The 19,467-nt window shown below is 46.9% G+C and overlaps 1 protein-coding gene across 1 annotated transcript; it reads right to left on the bottom strand.

Annotated features, from left to right (window-relative positions):
- Positions 1-14,154: 14,154 nt before the first annotated feature.
- LOC140134029 (uncharacterized) lies at positions 14,155-18,376 on the bottom strand. Its single transcript, XM_072154693.1, has 2 exons — positions 17,617-18,376; positions 14,155-15,692 (listed from the first exon to the last, which is right to left on the bottom strand). The coding sequence occupies exons 1-2, from the start codon at positions 18,365-18,367 to the stop codon at positions 14,419-14,421; spliced, it is 2,025 nt and encodes a 674-aa protein (XP_072010794.1). The 5' UTR covers positions 18,368-18,376; the 3' UTR covers positions 14,155-14,418.
- Between the last annotated feature and the right edge of the window lie 1,091 nt (positions 18,377-19,467).

Below are 19,467 nucleotides of genomic sequence, written 5' to 3'. Positions count from 1 at the left end.
GCCTCAGTCTCTACTAGCCTATAGGGCAGCATCTCCAGGCTAAGCAATCTGGAGATGTGGACATTAAGGGCTTGGGCGTGCGGGTGGGTTGCACTATATTTCCGTTTCCGCTCCAGCGTCTGGGGTATGGAGAGCTGAACGCTGGTGGATGCTGTGGAGGATCGTGGAGGCGACGATGGGGTTTTTGTGCCAGGGTCCTGGGCAGGGGGCTGACTATCAGCTGACACAGGGGAAGGAGCAGTGGTGTGCACGGCCGGAGGTGAACGGGCTTGGTGCCACTGAGTGGGGTGTTTAGCATTCATATGCCTGCGCATACTGGTGGTAGTTAAGCTAGTAGTGGTGGAACCCCTGCTGATCCTGGTTTGGCAAAGGTTGCACACCACAGTCCGTCGGTCAACCGGTGTTTCTTTAAAGAACCTCCAGACTTCTGAAAATCTAGCCCTCGCCGCGGGAGCTTGACTACGGGCAACATTTGGCGCTGATGCACCTGCTCTGGCCCTGCCTCTCCGTCTGGCCCCACCACTGCCTCTTCCAACCTGTTCTGGTCAAGGACTCTCCTCCGTCTCAGAAGCACTGTGTTCACCCGGCCTCTCAACCCTGCTTGGGTCTGTCACCTCATCATCCTCCGATCCCTCAGTCTGCTCCCCCTCGGACTTCCTGCCCTGACAACAACTTCACCACTGTCTGACAACCGTGTCTCCTCATCGTCGGACACCTCTTTACACACTTCTTCCACTACGTCAAGAAGGTCATCATCACCCACAGACTGCGACTGGTGGAAAACCTGGGCATCGGAAAATTGCTCAGCAGCAACCGGACAAGTGGTTTGTGACTGTGGGAAGGGTCCGGAAAACAGTTCCTCAGAGTATGCCGGTTCAAATGCCAAATTTTCCTGGGAGGGGGCAGACTGGGGGGGGAGGAGGCTGAGGTGCAGGAGCTGGAGGAGTGCCGATTTCGGTGACATGGGTGGACTGCGTGGAAGACTGACTGGTGGACAAATTGCTCGAAGCATTGTCGGCAATCCACGACATCACCTGTTCGCACTGTTCTGGCCTCAACAGTGCTCTACCACGAGTCCCAGTAACTTCAGACATGAACCTAGGGAGTGTAGCTCTGCGGTGTTCCCCTGCTCCCTCATCAGCAGGTGGTGTCTCACCCCGCCCAGGACCACAGCCTCTGACCCCTGCAGTAGTTGGACGCCCACGTCCCCGCCCTCGTCCTCTACCCCTAGCCCTCGGGTTAAACATTTTGAAAATGAAAGTTATAACTTTAATTTTTTTTAACTTTTTTTTGTGTTTTTTAGTTTTTGAAACCAAACGAAAAGCACACTGCTATGTATGAAAGCACACTGCTATGTGTGCCAGATGAGATGACGCTGAGTTATGAAAAAATAAACGTAAAATAAAAAGGAAATGGCAGACTGTGCCTAATTGAAATCCAACCCCTAATAAATTTTCCCACTTCGGTCTTTGCGATGGATATGTGCGTCACTAAGCGCTAAACACAAAGGTCGCAAGTCTCACTACAAATTCCTCACAATATGGTAGTAGATGCACTACATCAAGGACAGCCACCAGCAGATCAACCAGAAATAAAATATATAACGCTATTGTAGGCGTAAGTAAGCCGTTTGGATTCTCCTATGGCTATTTTCTAGCCAAGTATGAAAGCACACTGCTATGCCAGATGAGATGACGCTGAGTTATGAAAAAATAAACGTAAAATAAAAAGTAAATGGCAGACTGTGCCTAATTGAAATCAAACCCCTAATAAATTTTCCCACTTCAGTCTTTGCGATGGATATGTGCGTCACTAAGCGCTAAACACAAAGGTCGCAAGTCTCACTACAAATTCCTCACAATTTGGTAGTAGATGCACTGCAGCAAGGACAGCCACCAGCAGATCAACCAGAAATAAAATATATATAACGCTATTGTAGGCGTAAGTAAGCCGTTTGGATTCTCCTATGGCTATTTTCTAGCCAAGTATGAAAGCACACTGCTATGCCAGATGAGATGACGCTGAGTTATTAAAAAAATAAATGTAAAATAAAAAGAAACTGGCAGACTGTGCCTAATTGAAATCCAACCCCTAATAAATTTTCCCACTTCGGTCTTTGTGATGGATATGTGCGTCACTAAGCGCTAAACACAAAGGTCGCAAGTCTCACTACAAATTCCTCACAATTTGGTAGTAGATGCACTGCAGCAAGGACAGCCACCAGCAGATCAACCAGAAATAAAATATATATAACGCTATTGTAGGCGTAAGTAAGCCGTTTGGATTCTCCTATGGCTATTTTCTAGCCAAGTATGAAAGCACACTGCTATGCCAGATGAGATGACGCTGAGTTATGAAAAAATAAACGTAAAATAAAAAGAAACTGGCAGACTGTGCCTAATTGAAATAAAACCCCTAATAAATTTTCCCACTTTGGTGTTTGAGGTGGATATGTGTGTCACTAAGAGCTAAACATAACGGTAGCAAGTCCCCCTGCAAATTCCTCACAATATGGTACTAGCTGCAAATAAAAAAAAAAAAAAGTATAACGTTATTGTAGCCCTAAGAAGGGCTGTTGGGTTCTTGTAGAATCACTCCTGCCTAACACTATTCTAATTGAACAGCCTAACGCTTTCCCTGACCAGCAGCAGCTCTCTCCCTAGCGGCATCCAGACACAGAATGATCCGAGCAGCGCAGGCAGGGGCTAGTCTATTCCAGGGTCACCTGATCTGGCCAGCCAACCACTGCTATCGACGTGTAAGGGTACCACGTCATGCTGGGTAGAGTGCAGAGTCTCCTGGCTTGTGACTGGCTCTGTTTCTGGCCGCCAAAAAGCAAAACGGCGGGAGCTGCCATTTTCTCGAGCGGGCGAAGTATTCGTCCGAGCAACGAGCAGTTTCGAGTACGCTAATGCTCGAACGAGCATCAAGCTCGGACGAGTATGTTCGCTCATCTCTAATGAAGACACTTTATAAAAGACTCACGTAACAATTTTTGAAATTCAGGCTCACATTTTCTTCTGTTCACGAAAAAGTTTAGTTTTTTAGCAAAAAATGCACATTTTTGGCCCTTTAAAGGGACTTTAAAGGGCAATTTAAATATATACTATGTATATACACTAATTATGCAATTTATAATTTATCTATTAATTACTGTATATTTATTTCAAAAGTCATTTACCTTATGTGCATATTTCTTCAAATATTAATAGATGTATACTTTTTTCTGTATTGTGACCTTTTTTAACCTGTAGCCATGCAACACATAATGATTGCCTATTTAGAGATTCACATATCCACAACATTAATTGACTGATATATTCCATTTCAAATTTGTACGTAACCATACCCTCTAATCTCAATACAACACAATCCTCCATACACCTTCATTTGCATTAGTACACGGTACCTGTTTTCCAAGTAAACTGTCTCTGTTACCTAAGCAACACACGCGCGGGTGGGTGGACCAAGTGTGTGCCGGTCGGGTCACGTGAGGCGGACACATGAAGGAGGTGGAGGATTGTGTCCGTCTGGCGGGACTTCGGCCGGCGCATGCGCGGGATATCCACACCGCGCGCTCAACTACCGGCCCACCAACGCCAACATCTACACAGGTGAGACCCCTTAACTAACCTCACTATAGAGGTTAAATACAGCACTCTTTAACTACACACGTTTACCCCTGAGGAAGCCAGACGGTGGCGGAACGCGTGGGGAGCAGAGCCCCTATCCCTAACTATTGGACATGGTGATATTGTCTCATTCATATTACATGGACCGTTTACTGTTTTAGTGCTGCATTTTTTTTAACTGAGAGCATAGAATTTTTATATTCCTAGCGGACCACATATACTACATATGCTCATCGTACATTATACAGCACTCTTTGAACACCAATACCAATAGGCACACCAGGGGATAGGTAGCTGCAGCATGCCCTGCAGACATCCCAAACAGGCCATGCTCAGATTTAGGCACATCATGTTTGTGCTTTTTAAGTGTTTTTAAATGTTTGTCCAGTGTGAAATTGCTAATATAAAAATAAACATTTTTTCACTAACAACGTTATACTTTAAATTGTTCATTTTTAGCCATCAGATACAATTGCCCCCTTTTGTCTCTCTATTTTTGAACCATAATATTTATATATATTTGATGTACATGATAACAAAGCAACATATAACAACAAAAGTAGATGTGGAGCATAGTTTGATCCATTAAATGCTTTCAACCAGATGTTATCTGATGTTTGGTTAATTATCTTGTTCTCCATCCAATGCTCACATACATGATGAGCAAGAAACCCCAAAACTAACTTCCCCCTATACCCACTGAGACACTGACCAGAATGTGGTCACAACTATCTGTAGCACCTCTAGGAACATTAACAGTACAGTGTTTCCAGGATTTGAAACTTCTATTATAATATGAAATCATGTTTATGAATTTGGGAAATATTTAAGGCAATTCTGTGCTGAAGCTCCACAAAAGTTATTTCACTATTTAGGAAGACATCTGGATGAGAATGCAACTTTGCATGTTGTTAGGAAAACAGATTGGCTTACCTTTTACAATCACATAAAGACCATAGATATTTTAGATAATCCCTAGGTGAGATATCTTCTCTCTCCCTAATTATTTTGCGATGAGATCTATATATGGATATAATTTATACAGGACATCCATATATGTTTTTATATTTTATTAGTCAGAGAAGTTAAGGGAAGGAGCCAGAGGCTACCTTCAGAAGGTCTATGGACGCTAGGCAAACATGCCAGATGCTACCTGTTGGCAGTCCATTTGCAGTGGATGAAGGAGCCAGAGGCTACCTTCAGAAGGTCTGAGGACGCTAGGCAAACATGCCAGATGCTACCATTTGGCAGTCCATTTGCAGTGGTGGAAGAAGCCAGAGGCTACCTTCAGAAGGTCTACGGACGCTAGGCAAACATGCAAGATACTACCTGTTGGCAGTCCATTTGTGGTGGGTGAAGGAGCCAGAGGCTACCTTCAGAAGGTCTATGGACGCTAGGCAAACATGCAAGATACTACCTGTTGGCAGTCCATTTGTGGTGGGTGAAGGAGCCAGAGGCTACCTTTAGAAGGTCTATGGATGCTAGGCAAACATGCTAGATGCTACCTGTTGGCAGTCCATTTGCGGTGGGTGAAGGAACCAGAGGCTATTCTATTCCAATACCTATTTATTGCAGCTCCGGGAAGTGTGGGTAAAGTGGAGGCCACCATAACAGAGCGCAGCAGAGGAAACAGTGTCTGGAGAATTTAGCCATGTTTCCGCCAGGCCCAGGAAAGCAGTTTCCAAGAAATAAAGAGGTCATGAATATCAGTGACTTTGTTGCATATGGAACGTGCATTCCATAATGCTCTACAGAGAGAGGGTGGAGGAGGTGGTGGAGAGCAGGTCAGGTGGATAGTTTGTAGATTAGAGTAGTCAGAAGAGATGTTGATATCGAGAATTCATTAGTAGGTGGGGGAATATTAGGATAATGGTGGAGATATAAGAATAGGGGGGACGATGATAGTAATTGCTATAAACAGCATTATTTGTGGCCAAGATTAGTGATGTGTTACTTACATAAAGTATGATGTGTTCAAATCCGGTTCAATCCTGGTTTAATTCTGCTCATTGCAGGAAATGCAAGATGCTACACTACCTGCTGGGGGTCCATTTGCGGTGGGTAAGGGTGCCAGAGGCTACCTTCAGAACGTCTCTGCAATTATCCTATGATGGATATACCCAGATGCTGTATTCATGAAGTTGGGCTGGGGAATTCTTATTTCCATCCAGCTAACCCCGTATTTAACTTCTTTATTTAAAGAGCATGTAAATGTTATATACCTTGCCCCTATACAATACATTTGTTTTACATGATACCTTTATAATGAACCCCTCAGATGCTGAAAAACAGCTGTCTCTTCTAGCCTAAACTCTACGGACACATATTGCAGTGAATGATCTGTATAATGAATGACAGAAATCATCAATTGTATTTAAAATCATCAAATGTATCTTTTATTTTATGATGGATCTATCTCCTGCTGTTGATGTTGGTGTTGTGCAGGGACAACCATCATTAATGTTTGGGACAATTTGGAGAGAAGCCAATTAACTTTTCAGTATATTTTTGGGATGTGGGAGGAAACCGGAGTGCCCGGAGGAAACCCACGCAAACACAGGGAGAATATACAAACTCCATGCAGCGCTGTCCATGAACTATCTGGACCCAGATGCTGCAAGGCCACAGTGCTAACCACTGAACCTCTGTGTTGCCCCAGGAAGGATTAGAAGACGTCTTGGTGGAAAATACCACAGGTCTTTCTGACTTCTTCATGTGCTACCTTCTTGATTGGGTCTATGCTCTCGCTAATGGTAGAGCCTGATGGTCACTGATGGAGATTTTCATGGACGCTAGGCAAACATACAAGATGATTCCTGATAGCATTCCATTTACGGTGGGTGAAGGAGCCAGAAGCTACCTTCAGAAGGTCTATGGATGCTAGGCAAACATGCAAGATGCTACCTGTTGGCAGTCCATTTTCGGTGGGTGAAGGAGCCAGGGGCTACCTTCAGAAGGTCTATGGACGCTAGGCAAACATGCAAGATGCTACCTGTTGGCAGTCCATTTTCGGTGGGTGAAGGAGCCAGGGGCTACCTTCAGAAGGTCTATGGACGCTAGGCAAACATGCTAGATGCTACCTGTTGGCAGTCCATTTGCGGTGGGTGAAGGAGCCAGAGGCTACCTTAAGAAGGTCTATGGACGCTAGGCAAACATGCTAGATGCTACCTGTTGGCAGTCCATTTGCGGTGAGTGAAGGAGCCAGAAGCTACCTTCAGAAGGTCTATGGATGCTAGGCAAACATGCAAGATGCTACCTGTTGGCAGTCCATTTTCGGTGGGTGAAGGAGCCAGGGGCTACCTTCAGAAGGTCTATGGACGCTAGGCAAACATGCAAGATGCTACCTGTTGGCAGTCCATTTTCGGTGGGTGAAGGAGCCAGGGGCTACCTTCAGAAGGTCTATGGACGCTAGGCAAACATGCAAGATGCTACCTGTTGGCAGTCCATTTTCGGTGGGTGAAGGAGCCAGAGGCTACCTTCAGAAGGTCTATGGATGCTAGGCAAACATGCTAGATGCTACCTGTTGGCAGTCCATTTGCGGTGGGTGAAGGAGCCAGAGGCTACCTTCAGAAGGTCTATGGATGCTAGGCAAACATGCTAGATGCTACCTCTTGGCAGTCCATTTGCGGTGTTTGAAGGAGCCAGAGGCTACCTTCAGAAGGTCTATGGACGCTAGGCAAGCATGCTAGGTGCTACCTTTAGGCAGTCCATTTGCGGTGCGTGAAGGAGCCTGGGGCTACCTTCAGAAGGTATATGGACTCTAGGCAAACATGCTAGATGCTACCTCTTGGCAGTCCATTTGCGGTGGGTGAAGGAGCCAGAGGCTACCTTCAGAAGGTCTATGGACGCTAGGCAAACATGCAAGATGCTACCTGTTGGCAGTCCATTTTCGGTGGGTGAAGGAGCCAGGGGCTACCTTCAGAAGGTCTATGGACGCTAGGCAAACATGCTAGATGCTACCTGTTGGCAGTCCATTTGCAGTGGGTGAAGGAGCCAGAGGCTACCTTCAGAAGGTCTATGGATGCTAGGCAAACATGCTAGATGCTACCTCTTGGCAGTCCATTTGCGGTGTTTGAAGGAGCCAGAGGCTACCTTCAGAAGGTCTATGGACGCTAGGCAAGCATGCTAGGTGCTACCTTTAGGCAGTCCATTTGCGGTGCATGAAGGAGCCTGGGGCTACCTTCAGAAGGTATATGGACTCTAGGCAAACATGCTAGATGCTTCCTCTTGGCAGTCCATTTGCGGTGGGTGAAGGAGCCAGAGGCTAACTTCAGAAGGTCTATGGACGCTAGGCAAACATGCTAGATGCTACCTGTTGGCAGTCCATTTGTGGTAGGTGAAGGAGCCAGGGGCTACCTTCAGAAGGTCTATGGACGCTAGGCAAACATGCTAGATGCTACCTCTTGGCAGTCCATTTGCGGTGGGTGAAGGAGCCAGAGGCTACCTTCAGAAGGTCTATGGACGCTAGGCAAACATGCCAGATGCTACCGTTAGGCAGTCCATTTGCGGTGGGTGAAGGAGCCAGAGGCTACCTTCAGAAGGTCTATGGACGCTAGGCAAACATGCTAGATGCTACCTTTAGGCAGTCCATTTGCGGTGCGTGAAGGAGCCTGGGGCTACCTTCAGAAGGTATATGGACTCTAGGCAAACATGCTAGATGCTACCTCTTGGCAGTCCATTTGCGGTGGGTGAAGGAGCCAGAGGCTAACTTCAGAAGGTCTATGGACGCTAGGCAAACATGCTAGATGCTACCTGTTGGCAGTCCATTTGTGGTAGGTGAAGGAGCCAGAGGCTACCTTCAGAAGGTCTATGGACGCTAGGCAAACATGCTAGATGCTACCTTTAGGCAGTCCATTTGCGGTGCGTGAAGGAGCCAGGGGCTACCTTCAGAAGGTCTATGGACGCTAGGCAAACATGCTAGATGCTACCTATTGGCAGTCCATTTGCGTTGGGTGAAGGAGCCAGAGGCTAACTTCAGAAGGTCTATGGACGCTAGGCAAACATGCTAGATGCTACCTTTAGGCAGTCCATTTGCGGTGTGTGAAGGAGCCAGAGGCTACCTTCAGAAGGTCTATGGATGCTAGGCAAACATGCTAGATGCTACCTATTGGCAGTCCATTTGCAGTGGGTGAAGGAGCCAGAGGCTAACTTCAGAAGGTCTATGGACGCTAGGAAAACATGCTAGATGCTACCTCTTTGCAGTCCATTTGCGGTGGGTGAAGGAGCCAGAGGCTACCTTCAGAAGGTCTATGGACGCTAGGCAAACATGCAAGATGCTACCTGTTGGCAGTCCATTTTCGGTGGGTGAAGGAGCCAGGGGCTACCTTCAGAAGGTCTATGGACGCTAGGCAAACATGCAAGATGCTACCTGTTGGCAGTCCATTTTCGGTGGGTGAAGGAGCCAGAGGCTACCTTCAGAAGGTCTATGGATGCTAGGCAAACATGCTAGATGCTACCTGTTGGCAGTCCATTTGCGGTGTTTGAAGGAGCCAGAGGCTACCTTCAGAAGGTCTATGGACGCTAGGCAAGCATGCTAGGTGCTACCTTTAGGCAGTCCATTTGCGGTGCGTGAAGGAGCCTGGGGCTACCTTCAGAAGGTATATGGACTCTAGGCAAACATGCTAGATGCTACCTCTTGGCAGTCCATTTGCGGTGGGTGAAGGAGCCAGAGGCTACCTTCAGAAGGTCTATAGACGCTAGGCAAACATGCAAGATGCTACCTGTTGGCAGTCCATTTTCGGTGGGTGAAGGAGCCAGGGGCTACCTTCAGAAGGTCTATGGACGCTAGGCAAACATGCTAGATGCTACCTGTTGGCAGTCCATTTGCGGTGGGTGAAGGAGCCAGAGGCTACCTTCAGAAGGTCTATGGATGCTAGGCAAACATGCTAGATGCTACCTCTTGGCAGTCCATTTGCGGTGTTTGAAGGAGCCAGAGGCTACCTTCAGAAGGTCTATGGACGCTAGGCAAGCATGCTAGGTGCTACCTTTAGGCAGTCCATTTGCGGTGCGTGAAGGAGCCTGGGGCTACCTTCAGAAGGTATATGGACTCTAGGCAAACATGCTAGATGCTTCCTCTTGGCAGTCCATTTGCGGTGGGTGAAGGAGCCAGAGGCTAACTTCAGAAGGTCTATGGACGCTAGGCAAACATGCTAGATGCTATCTGTTGGCAGTCCATTTGTGGTAGGTGAAGGAGCCAGGGGCTACCTTCAGAAGGTCTATGGACGCTAGGCAAACATGCTAGATGCTACCATTAGGCAGTCCATTTGCGGTGGGTGAAGGAGCCAGAGGCTACCTTCAGAAGGTCTATGGACGCTAGGCAAACATGCCAGATGCTACCGTTAGGCAGTCCATTTGCGGTGGGTGAAGGAGCCAGAGGCTACCTTCAGAAGGTCTATGGACGCTAGGCAAACATGCTAGATGCTACCTTTAGGCAGTCCATTTGCGGTGCGTGAAGGAGCCTGGGGCTACCTTCAGAAGGTATATGGACTCTAGGCAAACATGCTAGATGCTACCTCTTGGCAGTCCATTTGCGGTGGGTGAAGGAGCCAGAGGCTAACTTCAGAAGGTCTATGGACGCTAGGCAAACATGCTAGATGCTACCTGTTGGCAGTCCATTTGTGGTAGGTGAAGGAGCCAGAGGCTACCTTCAGAAGGTCTATGGACGCTAGGCAAACATGCTAGATGCTACCTTTAGGCAGTCCATTTGCGGTGCGTGAAGGAGCCAGGGGCTACCTTCAGAAGGTCTATGGACGCTAGGCAAACATGCTAGATGCTACCTATTGGCAGTCCATTTGCGTTGGGTGAAGGAGCCAGAGGCTAACTTCAGAAGGTCTATGGACGCTAGGCAAACATGCTAGATGCTACCTTTAGGCAGTCCATTTGCGGTGTGTGAAGGAGCCAGAGGCTACCTTCAGAAGGTCTATGGATGCTAGGCAAACATGCTAGATGCTACCTATTGGCAGTCCATTTGCAGTGGGTGAAGGAGCCAGAGGCTAACTTCAGAAGGTCTATGGACGCTAGGAAAACATGCTAGATGCTACCTCTTTGCAGTCCATTTGCGGTGGGTGAAGGAGCCAGAGGCTACCTTCAGAAGGTCTATGGACGCTAGGCAAACATGCAAGATGCTACCTGTTGGCAGTCCACTTTCGGTGGGTGAAGGAGCCAGGGGCTACCTTCAGAAGGTCTATGGACGCTAGGCAAACATGCAAGATGCTACCTGTTGGCAGTCCATTTTCGGTGGGTGAAGGAGCCAGAGGCTACCTTCAGAAGGTCTATGGATGCTAGGCAAACATGCTAGATGCTACCTGTTGGCAGTCCATTTGCGGTGTTTGAAGGAGCCAGAGGCTACCTTCAGAAGGTCTATGGACGCTAGGCAAGCATGCTAGGTGCTACCTTTAGGCAGTCCATTTGCGGTGCGTGAAGGAGCCTGGGGCTACCTTCAGAAGGTATATGGACTCTAGGCAAACATGCTAGATGCTACCTCTTGGCAGTCCATTTGCGGTGGGTGAAGGAGCCAGAGGCTACCTTCAGAAGGTCTATGGACGCTAGGCAAACATGCAAGATGCTACCTGTTGGCAGTCCATTTTCGGTGGGTGAAGGAGCCAGGGGCTACCTTCAGAAGGTCTATGGACGCTAGGCAAACATGCTAGATGCTACCTGTTGGCAGTCCATTTGCGGTGGGTGAAGGAGCCAGAGGCTACCTTCAGAAGGTCTATGGATGCTAGGCAAACATGCTAGATGCTTCCTCTTGGCAGTCCATTTGCGGTGTTTGAAGGAGCCAGAGGCTAACTTCAGAAGGTCTATGGACGCTAGGCAAACATGCTAGATGCTACCTGTTGGCAGTCCATTTGTGGTAGGTGAAGGAGCCAGGGGCTACCTTCAGAAGGTCTATGGACGCTAGGCAAACATGCTAGATGCTACCTCTTGGCAGTCCATTTGCGGTGGGTGAAGGAGCCAGAGGCTACCTTCAGAAGGTCTATGGACGCTAGGCAAACATGCCAGATGCTACCGTTAGGCAGTCCATTTGCGGTGGGTGAAGGAGCCAGAGGCTACCTTCAGAAGGTCTATGGACGCTAGGCAAACATGCTAGATGCTACCTTTAGGCAGTCCATTTGCGGTGCGTGAAGGAGCCTGGGGCTACCTTCAGAAGGTATATGGACTCTAGGCAAACATGCTAGATGCTACCTCTTGGCAGTCCATTTGCGGTGGGTGAAGGAGCCAGAGGCTAACTTCAGAAGGTCTATGGATGCTAGGCAAACATGCTAGATGCTACCTGTTGGCAGTCCATTTGTGGTAGGTGAAGGAGCCAGAGGCTACCTTCAGAAGGTCTATGGACGCTAGGCAAACATGCTAGATGCTACCTCTTGGCAGTCCATTTGCGGTGGGTGAAGGAGCCAGAGGCTACCTTCAGAAGGTCTATGGACGCTAGGCAAACATGCCAGATGCTACCGTTAGGCAGTCCATTTGCGGTGGGTGAAGGAGCCAGAGGCTACCTTCAGAAGGTCTATGGACGCTAGGCAAACATGCTAGATGCTACCTTTAGGCAGTCCATTTGCGGTGCGTGAAGGAGCCTGGGGCTACCTTCAGAAGGTATATGGACTCTAGGCAAACATGCTAGATGCTACCTCTTGGCAGTCCATTTGCGGTGGGTGAAGGAGCCAGAGGCTAACTTCAGAAGGTCTATGGATGCTAGGCAAACATGCTAGATGCTACCTGTTGGCAGTCCATTTGTGGTAGGTGAAGGAGCCAGAGGCTACCTTCAGAAGGTCTATGGACGCTAGGCAAACATGCTAGATGCTACCTCTTGGCAGTCCATTTGCGGTGGGTGAAGGAGCCAGAGGCTACTTTCAGAAGGTCTATGGACGCTAGGCAAACATGCCAGATGCTACCTTTAGGCAGTCCATTTGCGGTGGGTGAAGGAGCCAGAGGCTACCTTCAGAAGGTCTATGGACGCTAGGCAAACATGCTAGATGCTACCTTTAGGCAGTCCATTTGCGGTGCGTGAAGGAGCCAGGGGCTACCTTCAGAAGGTCTATGGACGCTAGGCAAACATGCTAGATGCTACCTATTGGCAGTCCATTTGCGTTGGGTGAAGGAGCCAGAGGCTAACTTCAGAAGGTCTATGGACGCTAGGCAAACATGCTAGATGCTACCTTTAGGCAGTCCATTTGCGGTGTGTGAAGGAGCCAGAGGCTACCTTCAGAAGGTCTATGGATGCTAGGCAAACATGCTAGATGCTACCTATTGGCAGTCCATTTGCAGTGGGTGAAGGAGCCAGAGGCTAACTTCAGAAGGTCTATGGACGCTAGGAAAACATGCTAGATGCTACCTCTTTGCAGTCCATTTGCGGTGGGTGAAGGAGCCAGAGGCTACCTTCAGAAGGTCTATGGACGCTAGGCACACATGCTAGATGCTACCTATTGGCAGTCCATTTGCGGTGGGTGAAGGAGCCAGAGGCTTACTTCAGAAGGTCTATGGACGCTAGGCAAACATGCTAGATGCTACCTCTTGGCAGTCCATTTGCGGTGGGTGAAGGAGCCAGAGGCTACCTTCAGAAGGTCTATGGACGCTAGGCAAACATGCTAGATGCTACCTATTGGCAGTCCATTTGCGGTGGGTGAAGGAGCCAGAGGCTAACTTCAGAAGGTCTATGGACGCTAGGCAAACATGCTAGATGCTACCTTTAGGCAGTCCATTTGCGGTGTTTGAAGGAGCCAGAGGCTACCTTCAGAAGGTCTATGGATGCTAGGCAAACATGCTAGATGCTACCTATTGGCAGTCCATTTGCGGTGGGTGAAGGAGCCAGAGGCTACCTTCAGAAGGTCTATGGACGCTAGGAAAACATGCTAGATGCTACCTCTTTGCAGTCCATTTGCGGTGGGTGAAGGAGCCAGAGGCTACCTTCAGAAGGTCTATGGACGCTAGGCAAACATGCTAGATGCTATCTATTTGCAGTCCATTTGCGGTGGGTGAAGGAGCCAGAGGCTACCTTCAGAAGGTCTTTGGACGCTAGGCAAACATGCTAGATGCTACCTTTAGGCAGTCCATTTGCGGTGTGTGAAGGAGCAAGTTGCTACCTCATGTCAAATCCACGGGGGTGAAGGTGCATGACGCAACCTGCAGGTCAAGCTCGGTAAATGTCACACATTATGGAGGATACAGCGAGGCCTTGAACTGGAGCGGTGATCAACAGAAACAACAGAAAATGTGTGTAAGTGATTATGACTAAACATGGAGCTCAGGATACAAATATACATGGCACATCATCTTCTACCATACAAATCCAGAGACCTCATAATTGATTTATTGAAGTCTCTGCTCATTCTAGATTTGGGATTTCAGTAGCGGATCCTAAATCACTAGTTTATTCTATGCACATTTATATAGCAATGGCTATGGACACCTATCATTTCCATATTATACATCTTACAGGCAAGAGACTCATCTAACTGATTGTGGTTACCCTCTGCCTGTCAGTGTGTTAAGATAAGGCGGCAGCAGATACTTCTAATGATTAATACACATTAATACACAACCTGAAGAAAAATCATTCATTATATACACATCTTTGCACTGCGCACTATAATGAGAAGAGTAATGGATGTCGTCCTACTACTTACCTGCTCCATTGCAGTTGTGTTGCCTCCACTGATTATACTATACTGGTGGTCAAGCTGCAAGCTACATGGGCCTCTTGATGGAGTTATGGAGGAACTAGGAGATTGGGATGAAGAATTAGGCTGGGAGCAATGGGCCATCCACCACCATTGTCCTTGGATTGTTCTTATTATTGGGATGACCATCTGCTAAAGAGTGTGGCCACCCAGTTCCTGGTGATGACAGGGTGATACTGTGTTGACCATTCTGGACATACAAAGCTGAACTGGTTGAACATATTTTGGTACTTAGATTTTATGTAGTGTGGTGGTTCAGCATAGTCCATAGTATCTTCCACATTGAGGTCAATGGCTTCTGACCTCAGGATCTCTGGTGGTGCCATCTTCCTAGCTTCCACATCTTCCCAGTTTATATCAGAGAAGAATTGATGTTCCCTGATGTCTCCTTTGACTCCAAGGCGATGGAACTGGTCTTTGCACAACAGTCCTTGTAAAATGCTGACTGTGTCAGGAGGAAGAGACTCTGGGAAGTGTGGTTCATGATTGAGGACAGATTGCTCACAATCTCTTGGTCCTTCTCCAGGGAATGGTAACGTTGCTGTCACCAGCCCATAGAGGATAACACCAATGGCAAAATAATCCACGGCTCTTCCATGTGGTAAGCCACAGATTATTTCTGGGGCTGCATATCCTGGCGTCCCCCTACAGTCATCTGTAATCATCTTAGCAACACCTTTCACAGCCAGGCCAAAATCAGTGATTTTGATATGGCCTTCTGTGGTCAGGAGCAGATTTTCTGGCTTTAGATCTCGATGAAGAATCCCTTTGCTGTGGAGGAATTCTGCACCACAGACCACTTCTGCTATGATGAATCTTACAGTCGCTGTATCAAGAGGACTGATTTTTACGATAAGATCATACAGGTCCCCTCTAGTGGCCACTTCCATCACATAATAGACAAAGTTAAGGGTGTGGAAGGCGGCCAGCCCATGGATGAGAAATGGGCTAGCATGGGAGAGTTGAAGGATGTGGCGCTCTTCAAAGCTGCTGCCAGCTTCAGTGTAAACCCTTTTATCGATGACCTTGATGGCGACGCGCTCTCTGCGGATCCTATCTGTCGCCAGGTAGACTTGAGCAAAGCCTCCTTGACCCAGTGAGCGGTGGAACGTGAAGGACTCCAGTGATAGGGGCACGGTGGCAGCGGATGCTTGGGCAGAGGTGCCGGCTTCTACCACAGAGGTTTCAGCTGTGGTGTCCTGGTATCCGATGCTCGAAGATGACTGTGCAGACCTGCGGAGCTCCTCTCTGGTAGTAGGGTCAATAGAGCTGGGGTTACGGCGGACATCCTGTGCAGATCTACAAGTATCCATCTTCTTTCTGCAAGATTTTATGGTGTGCTGTTTCCCTTCATCATCCTTCTGGTCTTCTGTATGTGACATACTGGCTGTAAAAAACATATATACATATATCATGTCAGTGGAATGAGACATGGCATATTATCGCGGTAAATAAAACCACATTTTGCAGGGTGATAATACATTTTAGCAAATAGATTTGTGTCCAATATGTGTCACTATGTATAAATGTAAATTTACTGTCAACCAATCACTGCTTCTTTTAATCAGTGCAGTGTAAACATGGTCTAAACCAATGATGGCGAACCGTTTGTAGACCGAGTGCCCAAACTACAACCAATATCCACTTATTTACCGTGGATTGTCAACATGGCATTTTAAGCAGTAACTTACTGCTACCTGTTCTTCCACATCTTTCAATAGTATCGGCCGCCTGAGGCCACCAATACAGTTGAAAGAAGGAGAGAAAATTCAGTCTCTCATTGTAGCTTCTCTCCAGGGTCTCTCTGTAGAGAAAGAAGGATGAGCTTCAAAGATAATGCAGTTCTGTCAACACCTTCTCACTTTTCCCACAGTTCCAAACAGCCAATGAAGTGTGGCTTAAGTGGCCTGGGAATGCAGGAAGATTTGGTCCTATTTGGTGAACTCTGTCCCGGGACGATTGTCTGAGTGCCCACAGAAATGGCTTTGAGTGTCATCTCTGGCACCTGTGCCAAAGGTTCACAGCCAACAGATTAAATATCCATATGAACTACATACACCGATTGTGCTATGTCAGGGGTCCCAAAACTTTTTACATAGGGGGCCGTTCACTGTCCCCCTCAGACCGTTGGAGGGCCGGACTAACGTTTAAAAATAAATAGCGGTACATGTGACCGCATCCGTAATACACTGGGGCCCCCTCAATAAATTATTTAATATACTGCACCCCCTTGTGAACTATTTTTATATATTGGCCCAATTAATTAATTAATGGATCAAATTATTATTAAATATACTGGGAGCCCTCTCCATTAATTATCGAATAATGCCCCCCCATTAATTACTAGACTGCCCCTCATAATTAATTATTTCTTATACCCCCCCACCATTAATTATTTCCTATTCTGCCCCTCATAATTAATTATTTCCTATTCTGCCCCTCATAATTAATTATTTCCTATTCTGCCCCTCTTAATTAATTATTTCCTATTGTGCCGCTCTTAATTAATTATTTCCTATTCTGCCCCTCTTAATTAATTATTTCCTATTCTGCCCCTCTTAATTAATTATTTCCTATTCTGCCCCTCTTAATTAATTATTTCCTATTCTGCCCCTCTTAATTAATTATTTCCTATTCTGCCCCTCTTAATTAATTATTTCCTATTCTGCCCCTCTTTATTAATTATTTCCTATTCTGCCCCTCTTTATTAATTATTTCCTATTCTGCCTCTCTTTATTAATTATTTCCTATGCTGCCGGTCATAATTAATTATTTCCTATTCTGCCCCTCATAATTAACTATTTCCTGTGCTGCCCCTGATAATTATTTCCCATGCTGTCCCTGTTAACTAATTATTTCCTTTGTTTCCCCTGATAATTAATGTTATATATTAAGGCCCCCGGCCGCCACAACCTTTCTCCTGCCGTTTTAGGTATACTCACCTCTCTGCGCTTCTTCTATCTTTTTGCTGCGTCCGGTCAGGAAGGGGTGCGCGGCCGTGTGATGACGTCATCACACGGCCGCGCATCCTAGTTCCTGGAGCGATGTGTGCCGGGGTTGTCTTCCGGCCTCATCGCTCCAGTAATAGTGCTCGAGCGGCCGTTTCCGGCCGCATCGAGCACTATACAGTGACGGGCAGGAGCTTCCTGTCCGGACGGACGGAAGCCCCTGCCCGACAGTTGAATGCTCCAAGCGCCAGGGGCCGGTTAGAAACGGTCCGCGGGCCGCATGTGGCCCGCGGGCCGTAGTTTGGGGACCCCTGTGCTATGTGCAATAAACACTTCTTTGACATAGAAATAGTAAATTCCTACCTTTGCTGCCGTCCATACTGTCCTCCATGTTGATATGACTGGGTCCAGGGATCTCATTAGAAGGTTCCTCATTGACGATATAGGTCCCTCTGTGTTTGAGACCAGCAATCCACCTCCGTGGTCGCCGGAGCAGGGCTAAGAAGCGGTTTCTTGGTCTACCCACAGCTTCTGCCTCTATTTCTTCATCCTCTGAGATTTTATTCTCCAGTTGTTCACCATTTTTGCTGTCCTCATCCAGTTTGCTGTAGTATTGGATGTACACTTCATCCAGGCTGTGGAGCTGCTCCTGTATCTGGTTATATTTTGTCAGGATGACTGGCTCCACCATGTTGCCTGTCTGATGATCCATGTTTTTTCTGACCACCTGGCTGACCCTTAGCAATTTTCTACCTTTGCTGTTGGCCATACTGTCCTCCATGTTGGTATGACTGGGTCCAGGGATCTCATTAGAAGGTTCCTCATTGACGATATAGGTTCCTCTGTGTTTGAGACCAGCAATCCACCTTCGTGGTCTCCGGAGCAGGGCTAAAAAGCGGTTTCTTGGTCTACGCATAGCTTTCTCCAGCTTCTTTGATGCCTGTGGTTGCACTTCTGCATCTGTTTCTTCATCCTCTGAGATTTTATTCTCCAGTTGTTCACCATTTTTGCTGTCCTCATCCTGTTTGCTGTAGTATTGGATGTACACTTCATCCAGGCTGTGGAGCTGCTCCTGGATCTGGTTATATTCTTTCAGGATGACCTGCTCCACCATGTTGCCTGTCTGATGATCCATGTTGTCTCTGACCACCTGGCTGCGTGTGCTGCCTTTTATACCTTAGCCAGGGGGCGGGACTACACTATCTTGCTCCTGATTGGTCAATTTTCAATGGGCGTGGCTATTTTCCTGCCTCCTGATTGGACAGTCAGCTGGAATTGATCTGGCATTATGATGTCATCAGCCATTGTGGGAGATTCTCTGTTATTGTGACATCATCATTCATGTGTTTTACAGTATGGTTACTGTATTTGGATTTATGCAAGTGTGTACATACTGTATGCACTATGTATATGTTACATGGTATATTAATATTGTGTATGTCCTGGTTTGGTTCCATGCACATCACACACATCACCTTCAGAAGAATACATAGAGAGAATTATCCCCAAATTATCTTCCCCCTTAGGCTGTAATTTATCTCACTATGTAGCCACTGATTAAAGCTATAATGAGAAAGGGGGTAACACACCGAAACTTCACCAGTTCTGGAATAAACTCTTCTTCACTTTTATCTGTTTGCATCTGGAGTTCAGCTTCATTTTTTTGGATTTTATGGATAGATTAAAGTCAGTAGGTACATGGGAATTTTATACTGTATATTACAAACGCCATTATCTTTATTAAATATCTAGCAAGTGAACATAGCCTAATGTGGCGCTCATTCTAAACACCACATTCTTTCACTATATTTACACCAAACAACTTACCTGCTATAAATACATTGATTATATTATGTATAATGATACAATTGCCCCCACTAGAGAGCAGTAAATCGTGATTAATGCAGCTTCTACTGAACTCAATGGAAGCTGGAATGATATAATTGCATTGAGCTAGTGGCACCTGCAGGAAAGTAAGAATGTTTTCTCTAGGAGAAAGTAGATAATGATCAGCGCTGGGCCCCAAAGACATTGCCTGTATAGTAGATACCCTATCTATTATAATCCGCTCTTATGAAAACATCTATCCTGCATATAAAACAAACAAGGGCAGGAAGAACTAAATCTACAGTATCATTATGCACATAGAAGATGGGCCTTTAGCATCAGCTCTTCTGGGGAACCTGAGACACTGAGAACAATCATATGAATAGG

This window comes from Engystomops pustulosus, chromosome 5 (genome assembly GCF_040894005.1).
Source record: "Engystomops pustulosus chromosome 5, aEngPut4.maternal, whole genome shotgun sequence".
Classification (NCBI taxonomy): Eukaryota; Metazoa; Chordata; class Amphibia; order Anura; family Leptodactylidae; genus Engystomops; species Engystomops pustulosus.
The sequence above is the reverse complement of the archived record's forward strand: the minus strand, read 5'-3'. Positions and strand labels throughout refer to the sequence as shown.

Bases quoted from the DNA above. Each gene is read 5' to 3' on its own strand.
- LOC140134029 (XM_072154693.1), bottom strand. From the start codon at position 18,367: ATGGTGGAGCAGGTCATCCTGAAAGAATATAACCAGATCCAGGAGCAG. The intron at 15,693-17,616 runs GTAGGAATTTAC...TGTTTTTTACAG, and splicing joins CAGTATGGACGGCAGCAAAG to CCAGTATGTCACATACAGAA.